The following is a 14,201-nucleotide window of genomic DNA, read 5'->3' on the forward strand; positions in this document are numbered from 1 at the left end:
AGAATACAATCACACTCACAATCTTAAGCACCAACACTATCTCTCCAGTAAGACAAAGACTTAAACGAATGATGACGGCAAGGCACAAAGGCAAACTACAGAGTAACACACGATGGCACAATCATGTCCCAATTTAGTGTTTGGGGCAGTCCTTATATCTGGTTCAGGTGAGGAGGGGAACCAATCGCAGCCTGAAACACAAACATACACAGAGAGAACACGAGGGCAGAATGGAAACAACGAACAAATGACTTGGGCTCATAACACCCCCACCCACAAAATAAAACATCCTGTTTTACTGATTAACACGAGACAGTGAATCAGCAATCACATTGTCGATACCCTTTTTATGACAGATCACCAAGTTGAAGGAATACAAGAGGGTTATGGTCAATATAAACCGTAATGGGTTTCGAACTGGAGCCAACATAGACCTCAAAATGTTGAAGAGCGAGAATAAAGGCGAGGGCTTCTTTTTTCTATGGTACTGTATAATCTGATGTTTGTGGAACTTTTTCGAAAATAAACTTATTGGGTGATTCAAGCCAGCAGCATCTGTTTGAAGCAGGATGGCACCCGCACTGGTACCACTAGCATCCACTTCTAACAAGAATAGCTTTTCAAAACGGGGCAGCGAGCACAGGGGCACTACAAAGCAAAGTTTTCAAGGCTTCAAAGGCGGACTGACATTCCAAAAACATCTGTAATAGCCAGTCATTCCAAGAAATCGATGGAGCTCTTTCCTAGTTTTAGGAACTGGGAAATCAAGGATGGCTTGTATCTTGGAAGTTGTCCTTCCTTGCTCCACTTTTGATAGGTACTATTACTAATAACCACTGCATATCAGGAACACCCCAAAAGACTTGCCAGTTTGATAATGCCAGTTGTCTAGCTATCATTATTTGGCCAAAGTCAATCAGATAATTTTGCTTACCCATTTTTCCTGCTTCCAACTCATTAAATTCAAGGACTGACTGTTCACTTGTGGCCTAATATACTGTAACATACATGAAATCACCCCATAGTAGATCTATACAGTAGGGATGGTAAGATTTATGGATTTGCATCGGCATAAGTTAACGATGGGATGCATCAATTTAAGAAAGTGTGCATTGGAAACAAGTTGTCATTTGTATCGCAATACATAGTTTCTAACATATTTGCATCGGTTAAAAAAAGGTTTATTTATATATAATTATTAGTAGATTCACTATACATTTATTATTTGACCTATGTAGATTTATTTATACTCTCTAAACTGTCTAAAATATGTTCACTACTGCTACATAAATAAGACATAGGCTATCACATCACTACGGAGACCGTGGCGTGTTGCATAGAATATAGATTAGCATGACTGTCTGTCTGAACCAAAGCAAACTATCTGTACCATATTGAATTGCATAGCATTATCTATTTTTTTTTCCCATTGCATCGTATATTGCATTGAAATGCATTGTGTTGAATCAAATTGAAATCTGATTTCACTGCATTGTAATAGGGGTGAATCATATCGCATCACACCGGTAGCTGCTTCATATGTATTGTTAATGTATCATATCGTTGGCTATGCATTGAGATGCGTACCACATCGGGCTCAGTTATGAAGATGCACTGCCCTACTATACAGGTGGAGCTGGGGAAGTTGGGGAGGGTCTCTAAAGTGTGCTGCAACTGCTACGGCAAGCACTAGCCAGGTATTTGAATGTTGAGCATTAGCTCATTGGATTAGCTAATGTGAAAAGAAATCAATCGGCTGCACCATGTGAGTAATGATGTGGTTATATCAGACTGAGTTAGAACCTATGTCTTGCGCCACCTAGAGTTTCATGACTGAACTTTGGATTTATCCTTACAGTGCTCAAAACTGGCAAACTTGATAACCAACTCTCAAAACTTTGTTCTTTGTTAAAACCTTTATATAAATGCATTGTATTCATATCCCTCTAAGGTATATACAAAAATAACGGATATATGTAAATATATATGAGTGAGTGCATGTGTGTCTTTAAAGCAAGGTTTTATCTAGACAGTATGATGACAGGACCCCATACAGAATCACGCACAGGTCATTCATCATGCTACTGACAGCCAACTAGCAACTGACCCTTGAAGAATTGATGAGTTCAAACATGAATGCTGCACTTTTGCATTCCTTGACGCTCTTTACTCTCATACTTTCTGTGATCAGACCCCTTGAAATGATTGTGCCATTTTTTGTCAACCTGTCACAGCCATGTATTTTAAAGTTACCATGAAAAAAAACTACTACATTTGCATTTTGCTTTTGCAGATGGTCCAATGGAATGTCATAACTGGTGAAATGGCATGCTGTACACACATTTTGTCTTATGGCTGTGTGCAAGTGTGTGTTTAACACTTTCAGCTATCAACTGAAATACATTTACAGAGGAATGCTCTGCTTTTATCTCGCTTAACCCACTTATCTTATCGCTGTCTGTTTCCTTTCACTGCTTAAGATTCTTTCTGTCTACAAAAACTAGACTCAAAAATGAAAATTCTGATAATTTTTTTTTTTACCCTCATGTTCCTCCAAACCTCTATGGTATTTTTTCTTTCTTTCTGCAAAGAGTCTTATCTAAATTGCTTTTCCAAGTCAAATCAAGTCAAGTTACCTTTATTTATATAGCGCTTTAAACAAAACAGATTGTGTCAAAGCACCTGAACAACATTAATTAGGAAAAAGTGTCAATAATGCAAAATGACAGTTAAAGGCAGTTCATCATTGAATTCAATGATGTCATCATGCAGCTCAGTTCAGTTTAAATAGTATCTGTGCAATCATTTGCAATCAAGTCAATGATATCGCTGTAAATGAAGAGTCCCCAACTAAGCAATCCAGAGGCGACAGTGACAAGGAACCAAAACTCCATCGGTGACAGAATGGAGAAAAAACCTTGGGAGAAACCAGGCTCAGTTGGGGGGCCAGTTCTCCTCTGGCCAGATGAAAACAGCAGTTCAATTCCAGGCTGCAGCAAAGTCAGATTGTGTAGAGGACTCAACTGGTCCCTGTGGTCTTGTCCCGGTGGTCGTCTGAGACAAGGTCTTTACAGGGGATCTGTATCTGGGGCTCATCTAGTTGTCCTGGTCTCTGCTGACATTCAGGGCTGTAGAGGTCCCTTCTAGGTGCTAATCCACCATCTGGTCTGGATACGTACTGGATCCAGGTGACTGCAGTGTCCATCTGACCTGGATACAGACTGGATCTGGTGGCTACAGTGACCTCGGAATAAGAGAGAAACAGACTAATATTAGTGTAGATGCCATTCTTCTAACGATGTAGCAAGGTGTTATGGGAAGTGTTCCTGGTTCCAGTTTACCTAATTAATGCAGCCTAAAAATCCTTTAACGGATTTGGATATTAGAAGGGTATTAGTGTGTTATGTGTAAGCCAGATTAAAGAGATGGGTCTTTAATCTAGATTTAAACTGCAAGAGTGTGTCTGCCTCCTGAACAATGTTAAGTAGGTTATTCCAGAGTTTAGTCGCTAAATAGGAAAAGGATCTGCCGCCCGCAGTTGACTTTGATATTCTAGGTATTATCAAATTTCTAGGTATTATCAAAATTATCAAGTTTTGAGAACACAGTGGACATGGAGGACTATAATGTAACAAGAGCTTGTTCAAATACTGAGGTGCTAAACCATTCAGGGCTTTATAAGTAATAAGCAAGATTTTAAAATCTATACGATGTTTAATAGGGAGCCAGTGCAGTGTTGACAGAACAGGGCTAATATGGTCATACTTCCTGGTTCTAGTAAGAACTCTAGCTGCTGCATTTTGGACTAGCTGGAGTTTGTTTATTAAACATGCAGAACAACCACCCAATAAAGCATTACAATAATCTAACCTTGAGGTCATAAACGCATGGATTAACATTTCTGCATTTGACATTGAGAGCATAGGTTGTAATTTAGATGGAAAAATGCAGTTTTACAAATGCTAGAAACGTGGCTTTCTAAGGAAAGATTGCTATCAAATAGCACACCTAGGTTCCTAACTGATGACGAAGAATTGACAGAGCAGCCATCAAGTCTTAAGGCCCGTTCACACCAAGGACGATAACTATAAAGATAACGATAAAGATAACGATATTAGCGTCCACACCAGAGAACGATATCTTCTGTTTCTTCTAAGCACACGCTCGTCTGGCGCTTTGATTTATATTGTTAGTTTCGTCAGGATTGATTCTGATTGGCTGTCAATTTTTTTATCGGTCATCAGCTGGAAAAAAAATCGTTTTGAAAGTTATTCCAACGATACCGTTTTTCTTCGTCTTTATCGTTATAGTTGTGGTGTGGACTCTGCTGTTCTTTAATACTGAAAAAATTTTTTAGAACTATATCTTTATCGTTATCTTTATAGTTATCGTCATTGGTGTGAACGGGCCTTTAGACAGCATTCTAGGTTATTACATGCAGAGTTTTTAGGTCCTATAATTAACACCTCTGTTTTTTTCAGAATTTAGCAGTAAGAAATTACTCATCATCCAGTTTTTTATATCGACTATGCATTCCGTTAGTTTTTCAAATTGGTATATTTCACCGGGCCACAAAGAAATATAGAGCTGAGTATCATCAACATAACAGTGAAAGCTAACACCGTGTTTCCTGATGATATCTCCCAAGGGTAACATGTAAAGCGTGAAGAGTAACGGCCCTAGTACTGAGCCTTGAGGTACTCCAGACTGCACTTGTGATCGATATGATACCTCTTCATTCACTTCTACGAACTGATGGTGGTCATATAAGTATAATTTAAACCATGCTAATGCACTTCCATTAATGCCAACAAAGTTTTCTAGTCTATGCAAAAGAATGTTGTGGTCAATAGTGTTGAACACAGTGCTAAGATCCAATAGCACTAATAGAGAGATACAACCATGATCAGATGATAAGAGCAGGTCATTTGTAACTCTAAGGAGAGCACTCTCAGTACTTTGATACAGTCTAAATCCTGACTGGAAATCCTCACAGATACCATTTTTCTCTAAGAAGGAATATAATTGTGAGGATACTACCTTTTCTAGTAGCTTGGACAGAAAAGGGAGATTCGAGATCGGTCTGTAATTAACTAGTTCTTTGGGGTTGTGTTTTTTTGTTGAGAGGCTTAATAACAGCCAGTTTGAAGGTTTTGGGGACATATCCTAATGACAAAATGGTTATTCATAGTGATCCAAGATGTAAAGAAATAATCTAGATTAATTTGAAATGGTAAAAGTTAAAACAATAACATTTGCAGCGTTATGTTGATTATCAAAAAAGAATTTATGAAAAAAGGCACTTACAATAGAAGCACAAGTTGTTCTTGTCAGTTTTACACTCATTCTAGGGTTTTACAATCATTATGTGGCAACACAGTTTTAAAAGTTTATATAAATTAAATTTATACAGAAAAGCTATTTTTTCACACTGTCACACTCAATACTAACAAGCATATTGTTTATGTCTTGTGCCTATATTATTAAAATATTTTAAGGTTTTCTGACTGACTCTTTTCACCTTACCTGTAAGCACCTTAGCATAAACCTAAATTATATTTAATCCAGAATTATTATTTGTTTATTTATTTCAACATTTTAATTTGTTTATATAGTATTTATATTTGTCATATCTTATTATCCAACTTGTGAAAAATGCTATATATATATTTTGTTTATATAGTATTTATATTTGTCATATCTTATTTTTATATTTGTGTATATTTATATATACTTTTCTTTTGAAAAGTTCAGAAATTACTGGTATCAATTGTGGGGACATTAGGATTCCCATAACATGGGGAATACCAGGGACATTTTTGGTCCCCATGAGGGCACCAGCTTATAAATCATTCAGAATGATTGAACCCAGTTGTTTTTTTTTTTGTTTTGTTTTTTTAATCTAAAAATGCAGAAAGTTTTTTCTGGTAGGGGTATAAAAACCATTATGTCTAAGGAATGTCCCCATAAAGCATGGAAAACAGTATGTCTCTCGCTTTCTCTCTCTCTATCTCTCTCTCTTTCTCTCTGTGTGTGTGTGTGTGTGTGTGTGTGTGTGTGTGTGTGTGTGTGTGTGTGTGTGTGTGTGTGTGTGTGTGTGTGTGTGTGTGTGTGTGTGTGTGTGTGTGAGTGAGTGATGGGCTATCAGTGATTGGACTGATGAAGGGAAGGGAAGGGGGTGGCTGGCATTGGTTTGTGTCGCTTTGATGCATACTTTTCTGCCCTGCTAGATAAGATTAGCTACTTAGAGATAACAACTCACAGCCATCTTATCAATCTGAATCTCACCAGACACAACATAGTGTGTGAATTTGTGTGTGTGTTTTCTGAAATCAGTCTCCATAAAATAAACATCTAAGTTATCGCTCTTATTATAGTAAGTTCAGTGAGTGTCTCATCTTTAAAGCGTTGCACCTGACCCTGACCGCAAGCATCAGTTTTCTGTCTATCTGTCTGATGTCTGTAATCTCAAACATCAGAGAACTCCTTTAAAAATACCTAAGATAGCTGATCAAGATTTTACACGAAATAAAACAATAATCAAGTACAGCATACAGGCTCTAGTGACCTGTCAAACATATATGCAAAAACAAGGTATTATCATGGTACATGTACAACACAATTAGCCCTACCACGGTGCCATAAATGAATGAATGAATGAATGAATGAATGAATGAATGAATGAATGAATGAATGAATGGTCAGTGTTGCAAACTAATTTTCAGGGGAAGTCGCTAAAGGCAGGACAAAAGTTGTTGCTAAATGAAAACTGCATAGATATACAATAAGATCACTCAAATCTCAGCAAAATATATGATTATGAATATGATTTGAAATGTTAATTTAGATTTGTTAGTAAAATGAAAATATAAATATAATATTAATATATATTTAAAATACAACATTGAATTATTGAACAAACATTTACACATTTTATTTCTTATTAACTAGTAAAACTACACATTCTGAACAATTATATTTTTAATGAGTGTATTGGTAGTGAGCCTATGCTACACTTCAAGAAAAGTCTGTAAAATAGGGCACAATGTACTGTGATAATTTGAAGGCATTTTCTGTATTGATTTTTCACAGGTTTTCCATTTTTTTACAATATTTAATTTTAAATTGATCAACAAGTGCAGGTGCAAACTAAAAAGGTGTTATCATGAACGATAATTGAACAGTTGCAACTATAATTTACGTGATATGTGTACTTCTAGATACCTTTGATTTCCTCTTGTTTATGTAATTTAGAACAAAAAAGAGAGTGCCTTTTGATTACAGTTGTTAAAGTTACCAGATAAATTTTAAAAATAGCTAAATTTGTTGCTAGGTGATTTCTGAGGTTGCTAGGGTAGTCTGAAAATTTGCTAAATCTAACAACAAAATAAGCTGGCAACACTGAATGGTAGTTTACACCATTAAACTGTAGGCTACTGTTTGGTCCTGCTTGTTTTCCTCAGCCTCTTGCGGTTATTTTCCGTGTCGTTAGGGGTCATGCTTTGGCCATAAAATGCCTCGATTACATAGCGCAAGTTCGTTTCTTATTTTGTGGTGACATTTATAGAAAGAAGTAACTTTAATCTCTCGGATAATTACCTACAAGCCTTTATGGTATCCTTTCACGAGCGAATATCGGTCAAATTATACTGGCCAGCATACCATTGTTTACACGTCTACACTTAGAACGCTTTTGTTAGGCTATAACTAACAATATTCTAATCAGTGCATGTAGCCTACACTACGAACAGTTAAGTTGTCTACACATACTACGCGTACTAACTTGCATACGCGTGAGGCGCACTTACGTTTTTGGTAGCCTACTTGGTTTACGTCTTATCTAGTCGATTTTAAAACGGTGTTAAACTAAGTAGATACTATTTGAACTATTTTTTCGACTGCGCGACAAAACTAGAACGCTTTTGTTTTAATAAACGAATATGAAACGATGAATGAAACTGCCTACATGGCACTGTCATCGACGCGCTATTAAAAGTTGAATACGGCCGCGTCGCGTCGCTCGTAGGCAAACTGTAGACACCTGACACCTGAGATTGTCATCTACATTGACAAAGAAGACACGTAGACGTGTAGCCTACGTAGAGACGAGTTTGAGGATGTTAAAACTGTCTTCTAAAGCTCCACCTCTGGACGCGAGCACTGGGGCGGGCTCGAGACGCGTCTACCTGCTTCAACTCCGTTATTTAAAAGCCTCCGAGACAGACGCGCTGTCCACTCTACAAACACACTCTGTAGTGGGATCAATCAAATCAAAGAACTGAACGGAGAAGATATATTATAGCTCGTAAGGAAATCAGTTCTTGGAAAGGTGACGGATAACTTTTTCTTTATTCGTCGGTTTGAATTATTCACGAGACTTTACTGTAACTTCACATTTGATGGGACACTCAGAAGTTTCCAGCTGTCTTCTGTCCGGAGCGAAGCATCACACCGAAGAATTGATGGAGATTTTGCGAATTGAGAAACAACCTGGACGACAGCTGCAATTGTTTTGCACAGGATAATACTTTTTTACATATTTTACAGTTAAAGCTCAAAGGGGCTTTGCAGCCTGATGCCATAGAATAACATTTTCAATAACTTTATATTCCTTCAGAAAACGATCTATGCTCTAGTGCTATAAAGAACCAAGAAACCAGCACAGATCTGAAGACCCCATAATGTAAACATGAACCATACGAGCAAAATGATCCTTTATGAGAAAATGGTTCTTTGCTGAACTTAAGAACCATTGAAGAACCTATCTGTAAGATCCTATGGCTTGAAGCAGAAGAGAAGAGGGGAAAACATTGGCTTCCAAGTGATTTTATATTTAGAATTGAATACACCCTCATCATCATCATCATCACAGACTGGATGTAAAGATGACAAGCGTCTGGTTTGCTCTGCTGGGCTTCTTGTGGAGCTTTTATTTGGCAGGTAGCAGTTCTGTACTGGACGGATCTGAGCTTCAGCCCAACTTCATACATCGGAGGTTGCGGACTCAGGAGAAGAGAGAGATGCAGAAAGAGATTCTGTCCATACTGGGACTGAACCACAGACCCAGACCGCATCTGAGCAGCGGCAAATATAATTCAGCACCCCTCTTCATGCTGGATCTGTACAACAGTATGTCCACTGAAGAGAAGAGCGACGTGGATCAGTACAGATCACTGTTCACCACCACACGACCCGCTTTAGCTTCACTTCATGACACAGAGTTCCTGCATGACGCGGACATGGTCATGAGTTTTGTCAATTTAGGTAAGATCAACTTTTACATTTCCCTTTTCACTCTTGTATTCATTTTGATAAACACGATGCCATTCTCAGTACCCATACGGGTCTTTAATAGAAAACAATAATCGATCAACAATTTATTATGAAATTAAATAATGTTTATATCATTTAACTGCTTGATTTATGAGTTCTGTTGAGCAACTTGGTGTCATGTTTTCTTCAATTAAAAAAGATGGCACAAGCACACTTTTCAGTTTATCAAAAACGTACGGTAAATGATTTTAGATTTTAATAAATGAAAATATAGTATTCAGGCACTTCTGTGTTAATGTGATGATCTACACCTGTGTTTCTCTGTTACGACATCAAGTGTGAACTTGAGGTGAACTGACTTCATACATCCACTAAAAAAATAGTTTTCTAAAAGCCATTCAAAGTTTTATTTAGTGAACAAATGCAGGATATTTGCTTTGACTATCATTTTAGAGCTGAACAAGCATATTTTTGATGCTCTTTAAAAAAAATAATAATAATTTATGGTACTATTATATTTTGTTATCTAATGCAATGCATTTACACATTTTTAATTGTCAAGTTTTTGTGGCCTGTTTGTAAAACTTTTGCATGCAAATACATTATTATTTCTTATAATGATTCTTACTCTTATAAAAAAACAAGTTCCCCCATATTCATTTCTATAGCTTAAATGTGCAGGCTATCATTCCAAAATGTTTAATATTATTATGCTGCTTGGGGTGATAATGTTTGTGGATGATTTTGTTTCAGATTTGTTTCTGTGGCAGTGTTTACTTTAGCTTGTAGGCATTTCAGAATAAACTTTCACTGGAGTGCACACTGTATTGTCAAGGGCTGTTGAGCTCACTAAGAAAAATAAAAAAATTATTTTGCTAATTTATTGTGGTAATTAAATACCTTGAAGTACCATCGTATATTCATCGGTACCAGATGAAAGATGGTGCTGCTCAGTAGATTTATTTTGCAAGGTTTTATTGGATATCATCCTTCAACACTTTTTTTAACTGACATCTATCAAGCTAATAGTGACCCTAAGCACAGTGTCAAACCACGGGTCTGTTTATGCTCAGGGATTCTGTGTGGTTTGCTTCAGTAAACACAGACCTCATTAATGGAGGGAGTATTCGTGTCCAAGATTCACTTGTTTATGTGAACTTCCTTCTGCAGGGGCCAGGAGTTGCCCAATTAAGTTAATTATAACAATACAAACTCTTCTGGCTCTGCTCAGTGTAGCTATAGGCCAGTTGTTGGGTCAGTTGCCAGAGATGCTTTTGTGTGAGTTGCGACATTCTAGTTGTTGGCTGGGTTTATTTCAAAGCTCATTTGTCTCTGTCAGTCTGTTTTATAAGACAATAAATGTGGTCTTTCTTGATCTGGTAGCGGTTTTCTGCAGTCAGTTGATGGACACATGTTATCAGGCTCTGCTTGGAAGTAAGCATAATTTCATATCAACTGACCACCAGTTTGTTACCTGAGACAGGCTTGAAGTGGCTTTTATATTAGCAGTGTGGTTCAGTGACTCATTTCAGACAAAGCTATTGGATATCTGAGGACAGGACAGATCATTTTGCACTAGTAATTTAATATAGTTTTGTTGTCTTATAAGGGAAGTCATATAACTTGTTTTATGTGATTTGTCTATGATTCAAGGGGTGATTCTTCATGGTCATTTACTGCAGTTGTCCGTCTAGAACACCTATGACTAAGCTCCAAATGTAGGGAAAAAAGGAAGCATATTGGCAGACAGAAACTGACCAGTGTTGTATCACATCCAGAAATAGCCAGGCTTCTTCTCACAGACATTTGGATAGTCAGTGTATCCTATGTGAATCATCTTATGACTGTAGGAACGGCAGTGCAAATTTCCTTTTTATGGTGTTGCTTCATAAGTAGTCAGGATTTCCGCCCTAAAGAGAAACAACACTAGTATGTTGAACACCATCATTATTACCTAAATTTAAAGACATTGCCATTTTAGTGTCATTTTCACATTCTTAATGTCATTGTGGAGCTCAGTGTTAGGCAGAATGTTAATACTTCTTTTTTCTTTCATACTTTGAAAGAATTTGCAGGTTTTACAATAGCCTCACAATATTTTATTTTATTTTATTTTATTTTATTTTATTTTATTTTATTTTATTTTATTTTATTTATTTTTTGTGAAAAAAAAAATAATTTTGTGAGAAACAGAAAGAACATGATTGATTTATTGGAATATTTGAAAATATGAGATTTGAAAACTGGGAAAATTGTCAGAGTTAAATTTCTGTCTGTTTCTTATACAAACCTGCCATATGACTCTAGAACACTTGAAATATAAGAGTAATAAATATACATGTATTACACATGAGCCCATGCAGGCTTTTATGATATATGATGCTTTTTGCCCTTTTAGAAGCTGGAAATAAGGTTCATTAATCAAGCTAGTTAGTACTTAGTAGGGCTGGTACTAAAATTGTTTTTTTTTCTTCGAAGCTTTTTTGGTATTTGTCATTGAATATTAAGATGTTTTGAGTAAGGGGGCTGAACATATTCTGCTCTCTAATAAAGGCAGGAATCTCTGTGTGTCTGTCTGTCTGTTTTCATATTTATTATGTCGAGAACCATTCATCCAATCGACTTCACGCGTGGCGCGTGTGTTGCTGTTGACCCAAGGGAGCTCAGAATTAATAAACTTTTAATAAACTACAGAACAGCGTGAGCCGGAAGCGGCGCTCCTTGCGCAGGCAGGGCTTATATGCTCAGAGAAAAAGACACTGCACTAGTGATACAAAACACACAGGTCTGTTAAGAGCAATACTTTTGATATAGAAAAATTATTATTAGGCTGGGCTACTGTACGTTTTTATGACTGCCGTATTCACAAGTATTTTCCAAGCAAATTAAAAAGGCCCCGTCCACACGGAGATGCGTTTAGCTGTATACGCATACATTTTGTATCGTAAAGGCATTTAGTCCTCATGGATCTAGTGTTTTGGGAGAGCGAAACGAATATTTTTTGAAACCAGGTCCCAGAGTGGATAAATCTGAAAATGCCACCCTTGCGTTTTCGTGTGGACAGCGAATCCGTATATTTTCTGAAACGATGACATCATAAGCCCACATATCGCCCCTGGTCAGACACTGCTACGTCACGTAACAGCAACCAAAACATGAACAAACACTAAACGATTGTCTTTTTATTAACTAACATTAACACCGATTAATAAATGTATTGTTCCATGTTCGTTTGTATACCGCACGCAAGGTTTATGAAAGTCTTCTTCTCTGTTTTTAGTGTATCTATGTGGCAGAATTACAGTGCCACATACTGGTCTGGCATGTATACTACATCGTTTTGTGTTGGCTTCATGGTTTCATGTGGACGCAGATATTTCTTGAGGCAAGGGGAAAAAGATCAGATAGGGAAAGCTCTGCCTTCGTGTGGACGTAGCCTCAGTGCATGTTTTTATCATGTGTAAAATTACTGATTAACATGGCGGATAAAAGCAGCTAATTTTTTTTTACACCAAAAATTTACTATAGACGTACTACTTATAGAACTCAGGTGATTTTTCAAACTTGATGTGCTGTTGTGGTAGGCCAGTTTCAAATCACATAGTTGGCACACTGCCTTTGTCTTGTCCTCACTCAATTTAAAGTGCTCCCACACAGATGAGGTCTTCTGCATTTTTGTCTTCTCTTCCAGATGAACTGAATCATGACGTTAATGACGTTTACTCATGGGCGATTCATATTCATGTGCAAATAACCATTTTGCGTGGGATACCAGGTGTTCAAAAAAAAAAGATAAGAATATTCAAATCTCAAAATTGAAAATCGAATGCCAACCCACCGAACGAATATTCAAATAATCGAATATTCTGTTCCAGCCCTAGTATTAAGTATGGAAATACTATTATATTACTATACTATTATATACAATGTTATATAAAACTACAACATTACATTGTTAAATGAGCTTATTTGTGATTACACATTTATAATGATGAAGTTGTAATTTAGTACTTTTAAAATATATTAACCTTAAATATAACACCAAATAACATTAGGTTAAATTATAATCACATCAAAATAAGTGTACTTCTCTTTATTATTATAAAAATAAATTCTGGTCCCCATGTCTCCAGAAAAACTCAATTATACCCTAATGTCACGCCATACAAATGCAAGCATGCTACATGCAGGTGTTCACTTGAGCCAAACTCTGTTTGATGGATTTGAGTTTGAGTGATCTTTGTGACGGATTCAGGAACATTCAGTGTTCTTGATGTTCCTAAATCTCCCAATTCTTCCTGACCAGTCTTGCTCTGTTTATAGAAGGGTAGAGGATGCCCTAAGCTTTTCTTGGCACAGAGAATTTTGAGGAAACTCCCATCTCTTGTTTGCACTGCTAATATTGTGTATTTGTCTTTTTTTTCTGGATAAGGGGGGAGGGGGGGATCTTCCAGTAATCCAGGGAAAATCCATGGGGAAAAAAGCATTCATGTTTTCTCTCCTTTGGTCCATCATTGCCTTTTTCCACCTGGATCATTTGTGCTCACATTTTCTCCTGTAACATACAAGCATATACACATTTTTAAACTCATTCTTTTCCACATCACATGTCTTAACTAGAGCCCAGCTGTCATTTTCCCACTTAGCAAAGTCAACAGCCACCCAGGAGAGCACAGATAAGCTTCGCTTTAGGCCTGTAAAATAGTAAAAGTGACCCACACACAGAGTTTTAGGGGGTTTCTCAGGAGCTTAACGAGGTCTGAAGTCTAGACAATCCTAGCTTCTTATAACTAAATGAATCCTGTATTTCACAATGCACTTTCATTTCGTTCTTCCACTCTTAATAATGTCTTTCATTGTGCTGAGCTCCAAATCTGGGCTGAGCTGTTTGTTTTGCACCACAATGTGTTCCTAAACCCATATTTTAT

General features: G+C 37.0%; 1 protein-coding gene across 2 annotated transcripts in view; it reads left to right on the top strand.

Annotated features, from left to right (window-relative positions):
* The first annotated feature begins 7,716 nt into the window (after positions 1-7,716).
* Positions 7,717-14,201, top strand: part of bmp6 (bone morphogenetic protein 6) — a 46,058-nt gene continuing 39,573 nt past the window's right edge. Inside the window, exon 1 of one of the 2 annotated variants that reach the window (XM_019113090.2) lies at positions 7,717-9,264. In XM_019113090.2, the coding sequence (XP_018968635.1) occupies positions 8,886-9,264 (379 nt within the window). In that variant the 5' untranslated portion in view covers positions 7,717-8,885. The remainder of the gene's footprint in view (positions 9,265-14,201) is intronic. The other variant, XM_019113089.2, reaches the window with a different exon arrangement.

Source organism: Cyprinus carpio, chromosome B24 (genome assembly GCF_018340385.1).
Source record: "Cyprinus carpio isolate SPL01 chromosome B24, ASM1834038v1, whole genome shotgun sequence".
NCBI lineage: Eukaryota > Metazoa > Chordata > Actinopteri > Cypriniformes > Cyprinidae > Cyprinus > Cyprinus carpio.